The sequence below is a fragment of the Exophiala mesophila genome, assembly GCF_000836275.1.
Source record: "Exophiala mesophila strain CBS 40295 unplaced genomic scaffold supercont1.6, whole genome shotgun sequence".
In the NCBI taxonomy this organism is placed as follows: Eukaryota; Fungi; Ascomycota; class Eurotiomycetes; order Chaetothyriales; family Herpotrichiellaceae; genus Exophiala; species Exophiala mesophila.
The window spans coordinates 2876334-2894807 of record NW_015622509.1 but is presented as its reverse complement, the minus strand read 5'-3'; the positions used below and the strand labels follow the sequence as shown (position 1 = coordinate 2894807).

Sequence of the window (18474 nt, the reverse complement as noted above, 5' to 3'; positions counted from 1 at the left end):
GGTTGTTCTCTTATTTTTCATTCTCTCTGCCCCGTATCCTATTCACTCACGGTATTCCTTTATTCCTCTTTCTACACCGCCTGGCTTTTTTCCTTTGCGTGTCTGATCTTGACGATGTCACATGGTGCAACAATTCCAACCATCAAACAGGAAGAGATTCCTCTAGGCATCTCGAAATCTTCCGCCGGTACCTCCACAATGTCAACATCCCATGGAACAATGATTCATCACGGTACCCATCGCTATGCGTATTCTGTAACAGTGTTATCTGCTCACGACACCGAAACCCCTGCTAACAACTCGATAGGGCAAGCAACCCCAAGCTCGCTCCAGAGGCCGAACTCGTCGTCGTGCGAGATCGTTGCCAAATGCTGGCCTGGGCCCTCGCCTAGATCCACGAAGCGCCGACACAAATGACTCTCAAACCAGTGGCTCTCTTGAGGAAATGGCTGGCTATCAAAGCCTTTTGCAGGGCAAAACCCACGATCTCTCTGACGAATATGACTTCAATGCAAGTCTGGATAATCGACAGGTCTTCCAATATCTCAAAAACATTCCATTCTTCTCGAATGATGTACGCAAAACACTGAAGAGACGGGGAATGCAAGCTCTTGGGTCGTCTGATCTAGTGGCATTTCCACATTTTGGTCTGCTGGGCGTACGAAAAAATACTGCCACCCGTCAGGCTGAACGTCCATGTCCTCCACACAATCCGGATGAAGACTTGATCTTTTTCAATACAAATGCACCCTGGTCAGCATTCATCTGTGGCTCCCAGGGCTCTGGCAAAAGTCACACCCTCGCATGCTTTCTGGAAAATTCACTCCTGAAGTCTTCTCCAGCGGGAAGAAATCCCACACCGCTAGCAGGTGTGGTCTTTCACTATGACCGCTTTACAAGCTCTTCCACAACGCAACTCTGTCGAGCTGCCTATCTCTGTGCATTAGGTGTCCCAGTTCGCGTGTTGGTTTCGCCCAGCCATTTGACTGAGATGGAGAAGTTGTATCAAGGGCTGCCAGGACTTGCAGAGAACGGGATGAAACCAGAAGTTCTACCTCTGTATATGAAAGAGTCCCACTTGACAGTCGCTAGTATCATGTCGTTCATGACAATGGATGGTATCGACAAGATCCCGCTCTGCATGGAAGTCTTGTGCAAGACTCTACGCGATATAGCTCGCGAGAAGGGTCCAGGCGCTGGCCTCGATTACCTTGATTTCACCGCACGCTTGGAAAGAAAAGGCTTTTTTCGGATGGACGCAGGCGTGGTTAGCCTCCGGCTGCAGCTTATTGAAACATTCCTCGCTGGAAGAGATCAAAGCGCGGACGCCAACGACGTTTTGGACACCATGTTCACTCCTGCCCCAGGAACTTTGACGATCGTGGATCTCACCTGCCCGTTCATCAATGAAGGAGACGCTTGTGCTTTGTTTGCACAATGTCTGTCCTTGTTCATGGAGAAGAGAGGCGAATGTGGCAGAATCGTGGCCCTGGATCAGGCTGACCGAGTGAGTTAGGATCCACAGAGTGACAACGTCAGACTGACAATATATAGTACCTTACTCAGAGCGGCGAAGCCGAGAGACTCACCAAGCAGGTTGCTTCAATCATTCGACATCAGACACACCTTGCGACACGGGTGATGGTCGCTGCCCAAGAGCCAACATTATCTCCCAAACTTTTGGAGTTGTTTGACGTCACAATTCTACATCACTTTAACTCGCCAACCTGGTATCGGACGCTCACTGAGCAGGTCGCTAGTGTTCGATTGCACAGTGAGCATAACGCAGAGCTCTTTCAGACGATTGCTTCGTTGAATACTGGTCGAGCCTTGATTTTCTCGCCTCCGGGAATCTTGGACGTCCACAATGATATGGCCGTTATCGTCAGAAATGATATTGTCAATCTGAAGATCCGATCTCGGCTCCCGACCGATGGCGGTGAGAGGCTCTTGTCAGTTGGCATGGCATCATCGGCTGCAGATGAGGTCTCAGCACGAGATACAGTAGCGAGGCCTGCTGCTCCCACCTGTACCGCAGAAAGCAAGTCTTCGCAGAATAAGACTGGGTCGATGCCTTCTCAAGAAAATATCCTCGCGGCGCTGCGAGACGCTACGGTGGCCTGTCTTGGTACTGACGCGAGGCCGACGCTGAACTATCGCCGTATACGTAGAGAAGCCGGGGCAGTTCTAGGGTTGGATAGCAGGTACTGGAAGTCATGCCCGAGGAAGGTGCAAAACCGCGCAATTACGAATGAAGTGGTAGGTGCAATCCTCTCACACAATGATTTATCACCTCTAATGTTGAACCAACAGCTTAAGTACATGGAAGTTCATAACCTCTCAACCTTCAACGGTATCTCGAGGAGACCAGGGGATGAAATGGGATGAATGGTGGCATGTGTCGCAACGCGTCGAGGATGGATGGTGAAATCAAGGCTATGAATTTCAGGGCATGCAAGAGCAGGTTACAAGTAATGCTACCGAAGTAAACTTGGCCTGCTGACATTTGTGAGACTGAGTCAAGTCTCTCTCAACTCTGAGGTTGCTTATTGTCACCAGCTGCTTCGTCCAGCGACGTGACACGCAGGCCATGTGAGGGCGGCGCAGAGGAAGAGCGAATGGCGCTCGTATTTCAGATGGATGGATTTGCTTACAGGCAATTTGATGCGAGGCTTTTGATAGTCGTTCGCATAGTGATTAGTCGAGCACTAATACTACAGGTAGACTGGTGGTTCTGAATTATGGTGTATCAGATGTTGACGAAAGGGGTGACTTATTAGACTTCATCAAGTCAGCCAGTATTTGGACGACTTTCTTTCATCGTGGCAGCCACACAAGGTCCAGACGGCGACACGGCGCCATTCTAGATTCCATGTCTGGATCACTCAACGCGTGGGTGTGGGCCTTAGCTTCAAGCTGGAATACGGGGAGGCGTCCACGGCGTCCTTCTGGATTCTGGACTTAGATCATACCAAGACCAGAAGCGAAGAATCAAGACTCGACCAAGCATTTTGGCGGCGCCCAGTTTCCTCTAGGGGTGGTTCAGTTCCCAAAGAATAGCGTGCAGTCTAGCAAACAGACCAAAGCGTACCGAGACGAGTTCCAAGGGTTTATACCCAGATTGAAAATGGCAGATGATCGCAGGTCGTATTCCGTAGATTGCATGCAACACTGCCGATTGATCTCGTCAGATCGGGTGACGGCCATGGGTAATCTAACTAATTTAGCTATGCTAGTTACTACTGTGAATGGAGTGTGTGCACTGGCTGTCTACCGAGTACGGAGTATTGTCGATGGTAGATAGTATTTCTGTACCAAAGTTTGGTGCAAATCGCAACAATATATCAGCAGCAAGGCTCGCGATACTCGGCAGGAAGCGTGATTTCTCTGTGCCTTTTACCTACTTTTAGGACATAGGAATGCGCCGTGCCCTGATACTACCCGACTTCTACATATCTGTAGGGCAACCAGCACCCAAGACAGAAGTGTCGTGCGAATCAAGAACGACAGTACTGGTTGAATAAGGAAGAAAAAGCGCCCTTGGCGCAATTTCATAACCCATGCACTGACATTGGGGATAAGCCGGGCCTCAGAATTTTAGCTCGCATCAATGATGTTAGCGAAAGTGCTGTCAGAATAAACAACAGGGGTATACCTTGACCCGTTAGGCTCTATGTGGATACTTCTGTGTTTGGTGGAGTCGCGAATACGGGAGTAAAGAAGGATTTTCAGGAGAAATTGCTTTTCGGCCCATCACGTCACGGACAGAGGATGATCACGTGTGAAGCTTACAATCATCGCAAGCATCTGGGTATGCGATCATGCTACAGTGTTCAAGTCAGCTAGGTCCTTAGAGGTTCGCGTCGTAGGCTGTTGATACGGCCGTCGACTTGTCCTCCCAATAGTGTTGGTAACACAAGTTGATGGGCACACGTATGTACGGATATGTGTCTACTCGAGTGCCATGGCGAACACTTGCAGCCTGCAGGGTATAATGAACTGCAACAACGTCAAACGCGCATGACACTGCCAATGTGTAACACCAGAATAAAAAGTCGTAGCCATACGCGTAGACGGGGAATCCTATCCTTTGCGTCGAAAGTTGGGGTCAAGGTAAGGTAGCCCGAGGCGCCTAAGTATGAGGTTTTAGCCACACATCCACCTTCGCATACTCAAACATACTAATGCCGCAATTGCCCTCGTGCCACGAGACCTGGGGTACATTTTTCAAGGACCTTCCTTGTACGTAAGACGAGCAACTACAAAGACAATCTGACACTGGCCAAGAATCGTGAAATGCCGCAGTCTCTTTTCAAATTTCATCATCTGTTTAGCAATACCCTACAAGGCTATGAGGTAGATGAATGGCTTCTGTTTGTCCACATACACATCCAACACCATGAAGTCCATGATGTTGTGTAAAGTACGGAGTATGTAGTCAGTAGATCGGAGAATTATCTACCATTGATGGCGTGGCGTTCTTGTGCCCTGCATAGAACGAAAATGACAGGTTTTTCGGAAGTATACTGGACTGAAACCGTCTCTTCCCCAGTATGCCACCTGCTGGATCTAGATCGATCATGTCGTGCTCCGTTGCACCATCTAGTCAAGACCCTCCACAATCCAAATAGGTCGGTGACATAGGTCGCATTGGCAAATGGCACAAAAACTCGAGAACTGCGGCAGGTGTGTTAGGATCTTTCTCGTGATTCTAGTTCGAATGATGCAAAGGGTAGATTATTATTGAATCTCGTCACGGGCTCATCCATATATCCACACATCTGCCCGGGTCATCCATGATTACATGAGGCATATATTCGCAGAAACTGGCGAGATGGGCGAGTGAAAAGTCAGGCCACCCTCTTCTCCCAACACGAAAAGGAAAAAGAGGAGAGGGGAACCGCCTTGGTTTGACGGAGTTGGGAGAGAATTGAATGAATGGGAGAGCATCCAAGGGAATAATTATAATAGATATGAGGGAACAAGATCCCAACGCCGTCGTTAATATATATGCACACGCACTCAGACCCAGATAGAGGGCTCAATAATGCATCAAAGGACAAAATCGACTTTCTGTTTTCCCCAAACCAGAAAGTTTTTTGGTATCAATTCCCTGCCCATATGTAACAAAAACATCCAGCAGAAAAGATGTGTGATAGATGATTTGTATGCGTGCATGCGGAGACATTTCGTCAACTTATGAAACAGGGTGCGTCCTCTTCTTCTTCTTCAATTTCATGGGCGTCGATGAGTTTCCAATGCCGTTGCCGCCGTTGGCATACTCCTCGGGCAGTTCTGGCCATTGATCAACTCCGTCCAAGAAGGCAAGTGCCATACCACCGCTCATGTGGGTTTGCATATGGCAATGGAACAAGAATGGGCCGGGGTTGACGACTTCGTATCGAAGTGCCATCCAGGTGCTGTTTTGCTCGGCGGGAGTGGTGGTGTACTAGAGAAACGAAAGTTAGCTTTCTGCATGGGCTTTGAGATGTGTTGTCTGGGGAATACGTACACTGTCACGGTAAGGAGGGTTGACAAAGTTGAAGGTGCCAGCGGGGAGAACCTCAGCAGCCTCAGCAACGGAGGTCCAGTTCCATGGGCCTGTTCCCTTTCCGAGAACGTAAGCCTTGTTGGAGTGCTTGTGCATAGGATGGGGTTGAGCGAGAGGGCCTTGAGTTCTGACAATCAGATCAACCCATTGTCCCATGGTGGTCTTGATGTGTAGATCGGTGGTGGGGATGTCGCTGGGGTCTTGGTAGATCAAAGGCTCAACCTCCTCCAAGCTGGCGTTGAAGGCGTTGACGCCGCTGAGAGTCCAGTCGTAGGCAGCGAATGGTTGGCCGAGCTTCTTGATATTGAAGATGTAGGTGACATCGGCGCTTGGGGCAGGAACGGATGGTGGGTAAGGAGCGGCCTTGTTGTCATTGAAGGAAACCAATTGGGTCAAGTTGGTACCGGCAAAGTTGATCTTGGCCAAAGCATTGGGGTCTTCGCTGGCAGCTCCGAACGATCCCTTGTAGCTCATGACGGCGAAGCCACTAATGACCTGGTTGAGACCGTTGTTGGCAACACGGATCGAGTAGTCGGCGGGGTTTTGGTCCAGGGGAACCAGGATCGAGTATCGGTCACCGTTGTTGACAACGACTTGGTCGACCAATTGAGGAGTAACGTATCCACCGTCAGCGCCGTAGACCCAGAATTTGTGAGCATCGATGGTGAACTTGAGGATTTCGTAGCCACCGGGGTTGATGAAGGTCAAAGCAGCGAAGCCCTTGGCGGGATCGACCTCAATGATTTCCAAGGCACCCTCAGATCCCACACACGTGGAGTAGACATCATCGGGGATCGCAGCTAGGTTGAAGGTGAAGTTTCCTTGAGTGGCGGGCAAGTTACCAGGGAGGCAGCCCTTGTCGGTCAGCTGAGGTGGGTCAACAGCGGCCAACAAGTTGGCAACCTTGGGGTTGGTGTAGGCGGTGATTTCCTCACGCGACAAGCAGTATTGCGAACCCTTGCCGTTGACAATGATGGCATCGGCACAAGCGATATCGACGTTGGCCAAGGTCTGGTACTCGTAGAACTCCTTGGAGGTGTGTCTGTTGTAATCAGAAACGAAAACGGGCACGATGTTCAAGTCGGCTTCTTCGGCTTGCTTGACCACGGCAGAGTCGTTGGAAATCAAGTGGAAAGGCTTCTCGGCGTCATCCGCAGGGTCAATGACGATGGCACCATAGAGACCATCCTGGATCTGGCCGCGGAAATGAGCGTGGTAGAAGTAAACACCTGAGGCGTCGGCAGTCCATTTGTACAGGAATGACTCGCCAGGCTCAATGGGCGACTGGGTAAGACCTGGGACACCATCGGACCAGGCAGTGTCCTGTTGCACGATACCGTGGAAATGGATGGTTGTCGCTTCGGAAAGTTCGTTGTGGACGAGGAATTCGACCTGGTCGCCGACCTTGGCCTTCAGCTGAGGACCAGGGAAGGTGCCATTGATCATGATCATTGGGCGACCAGCTCCACCAATTGGTGAGTAGTCCTCCTCGGTGAGTGTGACTTCGAAGGGAACGACATCGGCGCGTTTATTAAGGGCTCTCGGTTGAGGAGCGGCATTGGAGAAGGCAGCGAGTGACAGTAAGGAAAACGCAGCGATGAGCTTGGAGACACCCATCGTGCCGACTAATAATATGTAACGAGGAACAATATGCAACAGAGAAGAAAGCGAGTGAACCCTTCAGGGTGGAAGGGGAAAGTTGCAAGTAATGTATGGCAAAAGGACGACAATGAATACAGGAGAAGATGTATGCAACCCCAAGGTCGAGGTCGGGGTGAATATTATAATCCAGGATTCCCAGGACAGCATTGCAACGATTTCGGTTAGCTGACAAGATTACTGGGACTAGCAACGGTCCTTGCGGCTGTATCTGTCCAAAGAGTCCAGATGAGACTGGGCTTGAGTTGTGACAAGGAGGCAGGGGATTTGCGGCGCCACGATGCCGTTGTTTAAGTTTGCATTAGCGTATGGATCCCTGCAAGATGACAAGGATTCCGCCCCAGCCCTGGTAGCTTGGGGAGACCAGACGACATCGCGTGGGAAGTCATGAACCAATGGCACAGGCCCCCGCCTCGTTCCAAGCGGAAAACCCGCGACAATTTAGCAACAGCCCAAGACCACAACAGGCTGAGCAGCACTACTCCGTATTCTCAACTCTGCCATCTCCCGCGTGTCAGCGACCAGCGACCAGAGACCTGACAGAGAAGGCTGGGCTGGTGTCTTGAGAATCAAAGATCAGTCCCGCTGATTGACATGGGCAGATTGGCTGGGTAAATGGTCGTCGCAATAATCAATCAATAAACCAAGCAAACGTCATGGCCCCGGCTTTTTGTTGTGATGCAAATTGACGAAGGAGCGAGGACCATTTCTCGTCAGGCCTTTGACCCTCTCGTGCCTCTCCCAAATTTGGAGGGAGTCGAGGGTGTGGATGGAGCCAGCGACCGTGCCCTGGTGAACTGTTGGACCACCAGGCATTGGGCCTAATGTTGTGCTCGGAGAGAGTGTCAGGGGGCGGTGGTGGGTCTCCGCCAAGGGTAAGACAGATGATAGCGTTTGACGACCAGGAGACCAACCGACCCGCTAACCTTGGCAAAAGGCCGAGGGGGCCTCTGACTGACTGGTGATTGGAGAGCCTGGTGGGATGGGTCGCTTGTGGAAGCAATCTTCTCCTTCTCTAAGCAATCCTCGGGCTGTTGACTAGCATATCAAGCACACGCCAAACCAGGCTCGAGGATGCACGATCTGATATCGCAATCTCGTCATCTACTCCCACCTTTCTCAAAAAGACCCGGGGACAGAAGTGCAATCATCGCAGTCGGCACTAGCTGGTGTCTCGCTGACCATCGTCCGGTAGCCCTGGAATTGCGGGCAGGTGTCGCATCAGGTGGATGGTCTGGAGTCTGGTGGGACATTTTCGCCGAACCAAACAGTGGTCCCAGGACCCTTTCTCAATCCAGTGAGGCCGCCTGATCGGCCACCTGGAGACTTTTAGGGTTGTACTGTGCTGTAGAACTCGCAGAAGCCGAGCCAAACCAAGGATTTTTTCTGCCAGCCGAAAGGGCCATAATGGAACTCCACTCCTCGTTGAGTTGACCGTCTTTTTCGCCATTATGCATCGTGGTGCTGGTAACTGGCGTGACTGGGTCTCTCGGTAAGGCGTCTGACGGTATCCTGTCCACTGATTTTGCACACCACCCTCCGCTCTGTGAATTCTATATTAGGATTAGAACCAGGACCTGACCTAACCCAACATCTGCAGGAACATCCGCTCTAGTGGGAATCCTACAGTAGAGGTGGCGATGTTGCGGCTGAGCCAAGAAGTTCACACCACCTAAACAAGCTTGCATACATACAACACGACTATTGACGATTGACCGTGTATTTGGGACTTCTTGGAGTTATTGCGACCTGCCCCGTTCTCAGTGTACCAGAGACTTGATTTTCTTGTCACTGTACTCCATAGTGGGTGGCCTACGCGGGGCACATGAGAAACCGTGGAAACCCCGAAATAACTCTATCTTCAACTGCAGTGGCGTGCCGTGGGGTGGCGGGTTGAGCAAGACATTTCTCATGCAAGTGACACCCACTACATGGCGCTTCTATACGAGCGACATTGAATGCAGTTATTCTCTTGTCATGGATCCCACGGCAAACAATTTTCTTGGATTGTCCTTGGTAGGAAGGATCACTGTATTTTTTGACCGCCCCAGGCTTGAGTGCATGTCATCCCGCATCTTGTTACTATCTCTCCTTCGTCGTCGGGCCAAGGAAATGCATGCATTGGTTCTGCAAGCCCAACAGTCTACGGAAGGTTCGTGGGCAAGTCCAGCCCAATTGCGTGTCAGTTGATAAGCGAAAAGTGAGTCTCAAAATGTTTGGCAGCCTTCTAAGTGGATATGCCAAGGCTTTATTGACGCTTCTCATTGGCCCTCTGCTCCGGCTCTACGCTCGCTTGTTTAGCGCATCTTTGCTATTTATAGGGGTTCAGCCACACCAACCAGGACTCCGTATACGAGAGATTGGGGCAGAGGGGTATTTTTGCATTGAGACATTGCCACAACTTCTTGCTATATTCCATCCATTTTGCTTGTTTTTCTGCAAGGACGGGTGCGAAGAAAAATCCAAGAACCAAACGTGCCACGGCCCACGGGTCTCTATGGGCTCGTGTAACATGCCGCTTGTTATTCTCCGCAATCCCGGGCGTCCTTCACGTGGGCTTGAGACGCACGATCCCTCTGGCTAGGGCCGTTTTCCACCGCCACTGCAAGTCCCTTGCTGCCTTCCGAGTCGGCGGAGCAATGCACGGCCCTATTCTATCCATGCCTACTCCGTATATCTACCACTAGTCGACGGTCAAGGGCTGACTGACCTGGACTCACGGCGTCAAGGCCGACTGATGGCTGACTTGGCATGCATCAAACTGTCATATGATATGGTAACGAAAGCCTTTATGATTGTCGCCAAGCATGCAAGTTGGTGTCATTCGGTGCCCGTTTGCTGCCGTCAAAGGACATGATGATTCATGTTGTTGGAGGCCTCTCACTGCTGTCTGTCGACCTCTAGGTCGACGGTGGACTTTAGCCCCAAGGCGGTCAGTTCAATTTTTTATTTCCCATTCTGCGGTTGGTATCTTATGCCCTGGGTCAAATTTTGCTTCTGCCAACAACGTCTCCTACAACGCCGATGACGATGCCCGTCTCGAACGTCTGGAAGCTCCCGTCGTGTGGCTGGGCTCATTGTCAAGAGCAATAAATACTGATCGACTTTGATTGAAGACGCACAGACTCCCGACAACTTTGCTTGACTCAACAGGCCCCGCCGCCGCAGTGGACATCTGCCTCCACGACGCACGGTCCGCCGTCAATCATAAATATAGCAGGGCGTTGACATGTTGATGCCAAGGCTGCTGCGACAGCAGTCATCATCTCAGTGCACCTCTTACATACTGACCAGATGATTGACCAATGGATCCCATCATGGTGCTTGGACCTCATAATCTTCCTAGACGACATTGCTCATTTTACTCACATAGCCTGGACCTGGTGCCACTCGTGATGGGACCATAACCTATATATGCCAAGACAAGTGTTGAAGATCATCCTTTCATTGTTGTGTTGCTGTGTGCTTTTAACGGTCGATCGACACTATATATTCAAGATGCCATGACATTGCCAATCTTGAGAGATGGCATACGCCCCATCCACCAATTTCATGATACCGCGTTAAGTGATCCAGAAATGCAGAGACAGTAAGTAATTGCCAAGTCTTTGCTACGATGCTTGCAGAGTCTTGCCCGAGGTAAGCGCAGGCTGAAAAATATGTGTACTCCGTACCTCTGCGCACGATGGCTAGCTGAATGAAATGCGACCCGCTTCGACTCACCACTAGCTCCCGAAGGCCAGACTCTCCCCAAAGACAAAGACATTCTGTTGCTGCGGCGAATCTTTTGGAACTTGGAGCTCTCTAGCGAGGGCTGTAGTCAGTGGTTACGTGATACCTGCTGTATGGCTCCAAGGCGCATCGAAAGACGTTCGACCAAAAACCAGTTCGACTGGTGGGATGCTGCGAACTGCACGCCACACAGTTGTTGGTGGAGTGGCTGAGCGAGGTATGCTTATGCCTATAATAACTAGCGGTGGACAAAAGGCTTGATGGATCCAATACGAGGTTGAGCGGGGTCTGAAAACACAACAGGAACAGAAGGCAAAAGGATTTCCAATAGTTGGTTCTTCTTGTTTCGGTTCATCCTCTAGGAGTTTGGCCGTGATCACAAAGGATGTAAGATCGACTAACAGATGGAAAAGGCAACATGATGAGGACCAACAAATGTGCGCCTCGCTTTGCTCACATCACACCTTCAGGGCCATCTATTCCCGCTCTCCTTGTGGTGCGCAAGCCCCTGAAAATCTTTCTGATGCTATCGAGTGCTGGAATGGTAGCTCGGAACTTTGATGTCGCCTTAAAATTGTTTCACCTACGAGGCGCGAGTTCATGCATTTTCTCTGGTCCGAATCTATTTCACCGACCAGAAGACGGGTCCAGACACAACTAATACGATGCTCCCTCTGGTACCACTGCTGTTTACGGATTGGTCGCCTCACACCTGGGGTTGACCCATCAAGTGGGATCGCTGTTGACGTTTGTATCTCCAAACCTATCGTTCGACAGCTCAACCGCCACAACCTGCGCCCCATTATACACCGCTTGGGCATCAAGAGCATTGGGTTTTGCAGATTCAGGTTGGGAACGACGGCGAAAATTGTAGCTCGAGAGAAGCCATGGCTACCACAGGCAAGGCATGGAAACTATGTACAGAATCCAGATACAGTGCCAATGAAAACCCTGAAGATGTTCTCATTGCATTTAGATTTCGTTGCACCGCATATCCACTCGTGTTCCCTCGATTCTTTCCACAAATGCATCATGAGCTCGTTTGTCGTAGCTACCACAAATCGTTGTTGGTGGCAAATCAAAGAGGCATACCTCAGTACGTCTGCGACCATCATTCACTTGAGTGCGCAAGGGGCATCGAAAATTTTGTGGGACGTTGCATATTCATCCATTTCTGCATGACTACATATTTTCCTGCTGCATATCTACCGCATATCTTGATAATTCCAGATCACAACGCCAATGTTTTTGCTTCCGACTCCATCTTCTGCTTTTTCTATCGCAATTCCCGTCCGCCCTTGCGCCTAAATCAAACGCCGGCCGCCTCCAGGGTCATTCTGTACGTGGACCCTCGTCCCAGAAACATCGTACGCCGACTCCCGCTAGGTTTATCTGATGTGAGATTTTCCCAAAATGCAAAACATAATCGAAATGATGCCAAAGATAACGAGATGAACACTCCTCGAAGCCAACTCCTACCTGGCTACCGTGTCTCTGCGACGACCAGTCCCATTTCGTGGCTTCATTTCGCTCTTTTCTTTCTCTCCAGTTTCTCAACCTAGAACGCCATCTTTAGCCCCACTTTTACCGTGGGTGAGTAATGTTACATCGTGATTCGTTGGATGCGTTTTGATGAATCGGCGCATGGAACGATGGTGATCTTCCTTCGTCCACTCTCTTGATGGTCGCAGACTCGGGTTGGCTTGAACCGCCCTTCTCCCCCGGGCAGGATGACAGTCTCCGGGATGTCGAAGGGGTAGATGGAGAAGTGTGCTCGGTATGAGCAAACCTCTATGACTTTGGCGTCTTCAATGACGTCGCTAGTCATTTGGGTGATGGTGCCACAGGCAGTCTTGAAGACCTGGAAATCGCGGAGAACGATCACTCTGTGAAGGTAGCGGGCTCGCGCTGGCTCGAAGCTCCCCGCAGGTTGACGTTCTCCGCGACATGCCTGCGTAGGTCAACATGTTTAAGACCCAAGGACGGGCGCTTCGGCAAACTGTGCAAGGCGACCCAAGTTTGATATTTCCGGTTTACCTGTGGCAATGGTGCGGTCTGGACTTTCGGTTGCCGAGTCCAAGTGATATGTTCTTTGATGTTGGTACGTATTCCAACGTTCATTTCGGTTCTGTAACAGAAACGGAGGGAACGGGTATGTCGCTCACATGGTGATCGTTTGTGCCATTGTTGCTCTCAATATTCGGGCTCACGTTGGTGGGGTCGGATGCTGCAAAGGTCGGCATCGAAGGCACGCCGGTCTTTTCATCCACGCCCTGAGATTGACGACCTGTGAGACTCGACGAGGGACGCTCGACATCCGGCTTCTCGTCTTCGTTTGACTTGTTCTTGCGGAATTGTCGCTTTATGAAGCGACTGGCAGATCGGAAAACCTCCGCGACAGGGTGGAAGATGATGTGCATCACCTTCCAGATTGGTCGGAGGAAGAAAGCTAGTGCGCTCACACAACCATTGAAGACGACAGCAAACCAAGCATCGGGGAAAAGGCGGACCAAGATCGCCCACAGCAAACAGGGAGCAGCACACAAAAGAGATATAGCCCATTGAGTGCCGTTCAGGCGGGTGATACTGAAGGCTCGCCCACCAATGAAGATGATCATGATCTGACCTCCAACCATGATGCAGTTGATACCTTGGAACCAGAAGTTCTTGTGGATGTTCTCAAAGATGTTGAATTTGTTGTCCAAGCGTCTGTTGTTGAACTCGTTGAAGATCTGCATCCACACAAATGCGTTAAAGACGACTGTGTCGAGCTCTGTTCGTTGTTGTGGACCTTCGTAGCTCAGGATCCTCATACCCGCGAAGTAAAGCGTAAAGGTGACGACGAGTTGATAAATGGCTTGGCCGATAATCATCTTCCACATGTTGATGGTGATGAGCGACTCGGATTTAGGCTGTGGTGGCCTTTCGAGGATCTTTTGAGTTGGAGCATCCGTGGCAAGCGCAAGTGCTGCCAGGGTATCCATAATTAGGTTGACCCAGAGAAGCTGAACAGCGGTCAGGACCGAATGGTTGGACTCACTCGAGACGGCAGAAACAAAGGTCAAAACCACTGCGGTGATGTTGACTGTGATTTGAAATTGTAAGAATTTCTTGACTGCATCGTTGACTGCCCTTCCCCACATAAGGGCTGTGATGGTAGAGGAGAAATTGTCGTCGAGAAGGATGATGGACGATGCCTCTTTGGCAACTTCGGTACCAGCGATGCCCATACTGAAGCCGACGTCGGCCATTTTCAAGGCAGGTCCGTCATTTGTACCATCACCAGTGACAGCAACAGTTTCACCAAGGTGCTTTAGGCGGCCGACCAGGATCCGCTTGTCTTCGGGGGATGAACGCGCCAGGACTCGGAGACGCGGAAGGATCTCGTCCATTTCCTCGACCGACAGTTGTCGAAATTTCGGCCCTTCCATAACGATGGTGTCTTCGCCTTCACGTAAAATGCCACAGTCCATTGCGATAGCACGTGCGGTGGTAATATTGTCGCCAGTGACCATACGGACAATCACACCAGACTTTTGGCATTGAGACACAGCCTCAATCACACCGTCACGAAGAGGATCGTGAATTCCAACGACGCCGATCCAGATCATATCGTTGAAGATGTCGTCAAATTGGGCCATCTTTGGGTCTTCCTCCATCGTCTTGGCGCCTACAGGTGGCCATTGCTGGAAGTCTTTGTACAGTATACCAATGGTCCGGAGAGAGTGCTGGGCATATTGGTCGATAGTCTGCGCAGTGGCTTCACGATCTTCGGCGGTGAGGTCATCGACGTGATAGTGCTTTTCGGCAATGTTCGAGATTGTTTTGGTAGCATGAGAAAGCATAATCTCCGCGGCACCCTTGACCAGAAGGCGATATACGCCATTGATTTTGATGACAATACCCATGCACTTGCGCGCCGAGTCGAAAGGGATCAGCTGCTTGACTTTGTAGCTTGACCGTTCCGCTGCGAGATTATCCAGCCCCAAGTTTTCTTTGGCCAGAGTCAACAGCGCGACCTCAGTCTTCGAGCCAATGAAGGTCGCGACGCCATTCTCTTCTCCCTCGAAAGCAGTGCTGTTCAGAGTAAGTGATACACGAAGGAGGTCCCTGACTTCGGGCCCGAGTTTTTGAAACATGGTCGAAAAACTGATGGCATCAGACTTCTCCTCCGAGTGTGAGGACGCAAACTTGTCTGTCGTTCCAAGCGTGCCTGCAACCACTGTCATCCTATTCTGTGTCAAAGTGCCAGTCTTGTCGGAGCAGATTGTTGTAGCATTGCCCATCGTCTCGCAAGCGCGGAGTTCGCGGACGAGGTTGTTCTCTTTCAGCATACGGGTTGTTGCAAAGGCGAGCGCTAGTGTAACCGCTAAGGGCAAGCCTTCCGGGACAGCGACGACAATGACGGTGATTGCAACAATCAGAATATCCAGGAATTCTTGTGCCTTTTCCGGGCTCGGTCGTGGGTCGTTGTTGAGATGACCCACAAATTTGAAGAGAAGCACGAAGAAGAGTAGAATGGCAGCAGCTGAGCCGAGGCCACCGATCCAATTGGCGAGTTTTCCAAGTTTAACTTGCAAGGGTGTAGGGTCGTTGTCGGTTTGGAGACTCATCAAGATCTTTCCATAGGAGCTATTAGTCCCGACGCTGGTGACAAGATATGTGCCGACACCCTCAAGAACCTTGGATCCACTGATGATGAAAGGATCGAGTTTTGCAGTTGCAGTGCCATCCTGGATGCGAAGCCATACTTCATCTCCAGGGGTCTTTTTCATCTGGTCTGATTCACCTGTAGCCGATGATTCGTCACATTTGACACCGTGGCCGGTAATAAAGACACCATCGGCGGGGATAGCATCCCCTGGTTCGAGGTGAAGCACATCTCCCACTGTGATGTCGTGAACTGAAACCATGACAGACTTGCCAGAGCGAATGACTTTGACCTCACGATCGTCTTTCCGCTTGTTGAGCTTGACAAATTGGCGTTCCTTTTGCCAGTCGTTTGCAGCGCCTACGGTTACCACGATGATGATGGCAACGCAAATAGCCACACCCTCGACCCAGTCGACGCTAGACTCACCCGAGACACTTTCGTAAATGCCCAGGGCGAGGGAAACAACGGCAGCAATGGTGAGAAGAATGAGGATTTTGTCGTTGTACGCTCTCCAAATGAGCAGCAGAATCCCATCTGGTTTCCTCTCCGGTAGGCGATTGTCCCGAAATATACGTATTCGGTCTTCGAATTGGCCCTGTACTTGGCTCGCCTGTCCCGAGACAGGAGGATCCTCTTCAGCGACGGGAACATCTGAGAAACCCTTTTCGGAGGAAATAGTGGTAGCCTCATCGAAAGATACTCGACCTGAAAGCCGAGTTTCATCTGTCGAAAGTCCAGCAGTTACGCTCGTCCTCAAACCTTTCTCGATGCCTCTAAGACCACCCAAGGCTTTGAATGCTGACAATGACTTTGGATTGAGGAGCTTGTTGAGCATCCCGGGTGAAAAGGCAAATGGAGAGTCTCGGTCGTCAAAATCCCGTTCGGTGCCCTTGTCCGGTCGTAAGGCATCTTCGGGGGAATCAAATTCGAGGCTGGTCTTGGAATGAAAAGTGACGCTCGAAGTGGCCGACATGCCCGAGTTCGATCGAATCCGAGTTGGGCCCGATTGAATGGACCCAGACCGAGAATTCAACGTCGATCCATCGAATTGCTGTTTCCGGTCTGGAGTTGTGGGAGACAGAAAAGAGCCCTCATCGATGGCGGTCTGAGGAGGTGTTGATATACTCAGACCTCTTCTGTGTGTCGTTGTTCCCGGTGATATGGGTGACGATGATGGCTCTGGTTGCTCTGACACGTTCTAGGAAATCGTCAGTTTCGGAACATGGCTGGGCATGGTGCTCAGGGAGATGAGTACTCACCGACGTGTCCAGTCGAATCTGCGGGGGCGCAGAACTGGCGGTATCACCCATGGTGGGTGTTGTTTTAATTCAAAGATGTAGAGATGGCCGACTTTAGAAAACAGAGCCTCGAGGCGTTGACACGGCGGTTAACATGTCCCAAGAGTTGGCCTTGTTTATCCAGATCACAACAACAACGTGGGCGAGGTCCAGGGGCTGAAATGAAATCGCCTACCAGAGGAGGATGCAAGGCGCTCTCTGGTATATAACGGAGGCCTAGTTGCCCTTGGACAACACAGCTGGCAAAACGAAGGTTTTGCAATGCCTCAAGGTCAAATGGAGGATTTGGGCAACAGATGACAATTTGTGGACGTGATGTTGAACGCTCCTTTGGGGCAACACATGAGGAGTCGAGGTCAGCGAAAGTATGCTGGGGTCAATTCTTGGCCAGGGGGCTGTGCAAAGAGGTGTCCATCTAGGCAACGGGGGTCTGACCAATCAAAAAGGAGACCAGTTGAAAAACAACCGGGCGGTAAACCTCTTCGGTCTAGAGAAGCGCCCAGGAGTTGTTTAATAAAACGTATCGTTGAAGCTCAATCGGTGGTCTCCAGATTGTCGAGCTTTTCCTTCGCCCAGGTTTGATCCTTTGGCGCTGCTTGGATGTACGATGTTATCTGTCCTCTGATTCCAAGATAATCGCTTGATTCTTGGACAGGATTTTCGGGTCATAATCCTGTGGTGCCTGAAATGTGTACGGACACGACGGAGTACAGACCATGCCCACGGCGGCGACAACCGTAGTGGCCGGATGCCAACCCAAATGCCCCTAGGGTGGTGTTGTTGGTCCACAGGTATAATATGTCGACGCCACAATAATGTCTTTCAGTCGACTGGGGACCCAAGTTACAGTCGGTGTGCCAGTCACCCAGTACAAGTAATTGTCAATGGCCATTTTCTTGATTTCTCCATCCCTCGCCTACCTCTAGTCCTCTAAAGACCTTGTCCCTCAGGATTGGATCAAGCACCAGTAACTCCCCCGAGCAAACCAGATCTAAGCGAGTGACATTTCCCAGTTCCTTAACTGACCAGGGCACTTCGGGCTTGCTAGGAGGCGGGAATTTGGCTTGGCTTGAGGTAAATTATGGCTTGGCTTCTCTTGTTCTCCTCTTGGATTTCGTCATTGCAACATGTCTTGATCTCTGGGATCGGACTGGCTCTCTCGTTCATCGACCGTCAGAGAGGTCAGACCCTAACTCAAACTTTGAGCTACAGTAGAAGTGATAAGTTTCGTTCGGAGAATAGAGGAACGGCAGTCTAGCCATGATGACGAGATTAGTGGGAGACATTGTGGGGGGAGGATCTCACGGTGATTTGGGATCGGACGGAGACCAGACCAACAGGCTAGCCAGATACTCCACGAGTTCTGGACCCGGACACTGGGTGATCGAGGTGATGTCAAGGCCACCAGGTTCTTGTGAGCTGGAGCCCTGAAGCACAGTGATGATTGGCATGGGTTGCCTGGGTGCTCGACTCGAATCTGACACTGACGGGCCTGGACCCGCGCAGCAGACTTTGCAACGCTGAAATCTGAAATCAAAGCGTCTCAGCCACTTCAGCCACAATCACGTGATATTCCAGCC

The 18474-nt window shown here is 50.8% G+C and overlaps 4 protein-coding genes across 4 annotated transcripts; 1 reads left to right on the top strand and 3 right to left on the bottom strand.

The window, feature by feature from the left end:
• Nucleotides 1–114: 114 nt before the first annotated feature.
• PV10_08893 (uncharacterized protein) lies at nt 115–2388 on the top strand (the record flags this gene model as incomplete). Its single annotated transcript, XM_016373979.1, has 4 exons — nt 115–255; nt 308–1507; nt 1555–2259; nt 2314–2388. 4 exons carry the CDS (start codon nt 115–117, stop codon nt 2386–2388), a joined length of 2121 nt encoding a protein of 706 aa, XP_016220890.1.
• Nucleotides 2389–4601: 2213 nt separating this feature from the next.
• Nucleotides 4602–7303, bottom strand: PV10_08892 (uncharacterized protein). Its single transcript, XM_016373978.1, has 2 exons — nt 5513–7303; nt 4602–5449 (listed from the first exon to the last, which is right to left on the bottom strand). Exons 1-2 carry the CDS (start codon nt 7166–7168, stop codon nt 5198–5200), a joined length of 1908 nt encoding a protein of 635 aa, XP_016220889.1. The 5' UTR covers nt 7169–7303; the 3' UTR covers nt 4602–5197.
• A 5242-nt stretch (nt 7304–12545) lies between these two features.
• Nucleotides 12546–12893, bottom strand: PV10_08891 (uncharacterized protein; the record flags this gene model as incomplete). Its single annotated transcript, XM_016373977.1, has 1 exon — nt 12546–12893. A coding segment is annotated over one exon (348 nt), but the record flags the coding sequence as incomplete, so codon positions are not given.
• Nucleotides 12894–13059: 166 nt separating this feature from the next.
• Nucleotides 13060–16906, bottom strand: PV10_08890 (calcium-translocating P-type ATPase, PMCA-type; the record flags this gene model as incomplete). Its single annotated transcript, XM_016373976.1, has 2 exons — nt 13060–16794; nt 16856–16906. 2 exons carry the CDS (start codon nt 16904–16906, stop codon nt 13060–13062), a joined length of 3786 nt encoding a protein of 1261 aa, XP_016220887.1.
• Between the last annotated feature and the right edge of the window lie 1568 nt (nt 16907–18474).

What these genes read in the sequence shown, in the direction of transcription:
- PV10_08892 (XM_016373978.1), bottom strand. Translation starts at nt 7,168, where the DNA reads ATGGGTGTCTCCAAGCTCATCGCTGCGTTTTCCTTACTGTCACTCGCT. An exon ending in ACCCTCCTTACCGTGACAGT is followed by an intron (nt 5,450 to 5,512) that starts GTACGTATTCCC and finishes TCGTTTCTCTAG; the next exon opens with TACACCACCACTCCCGCCGA.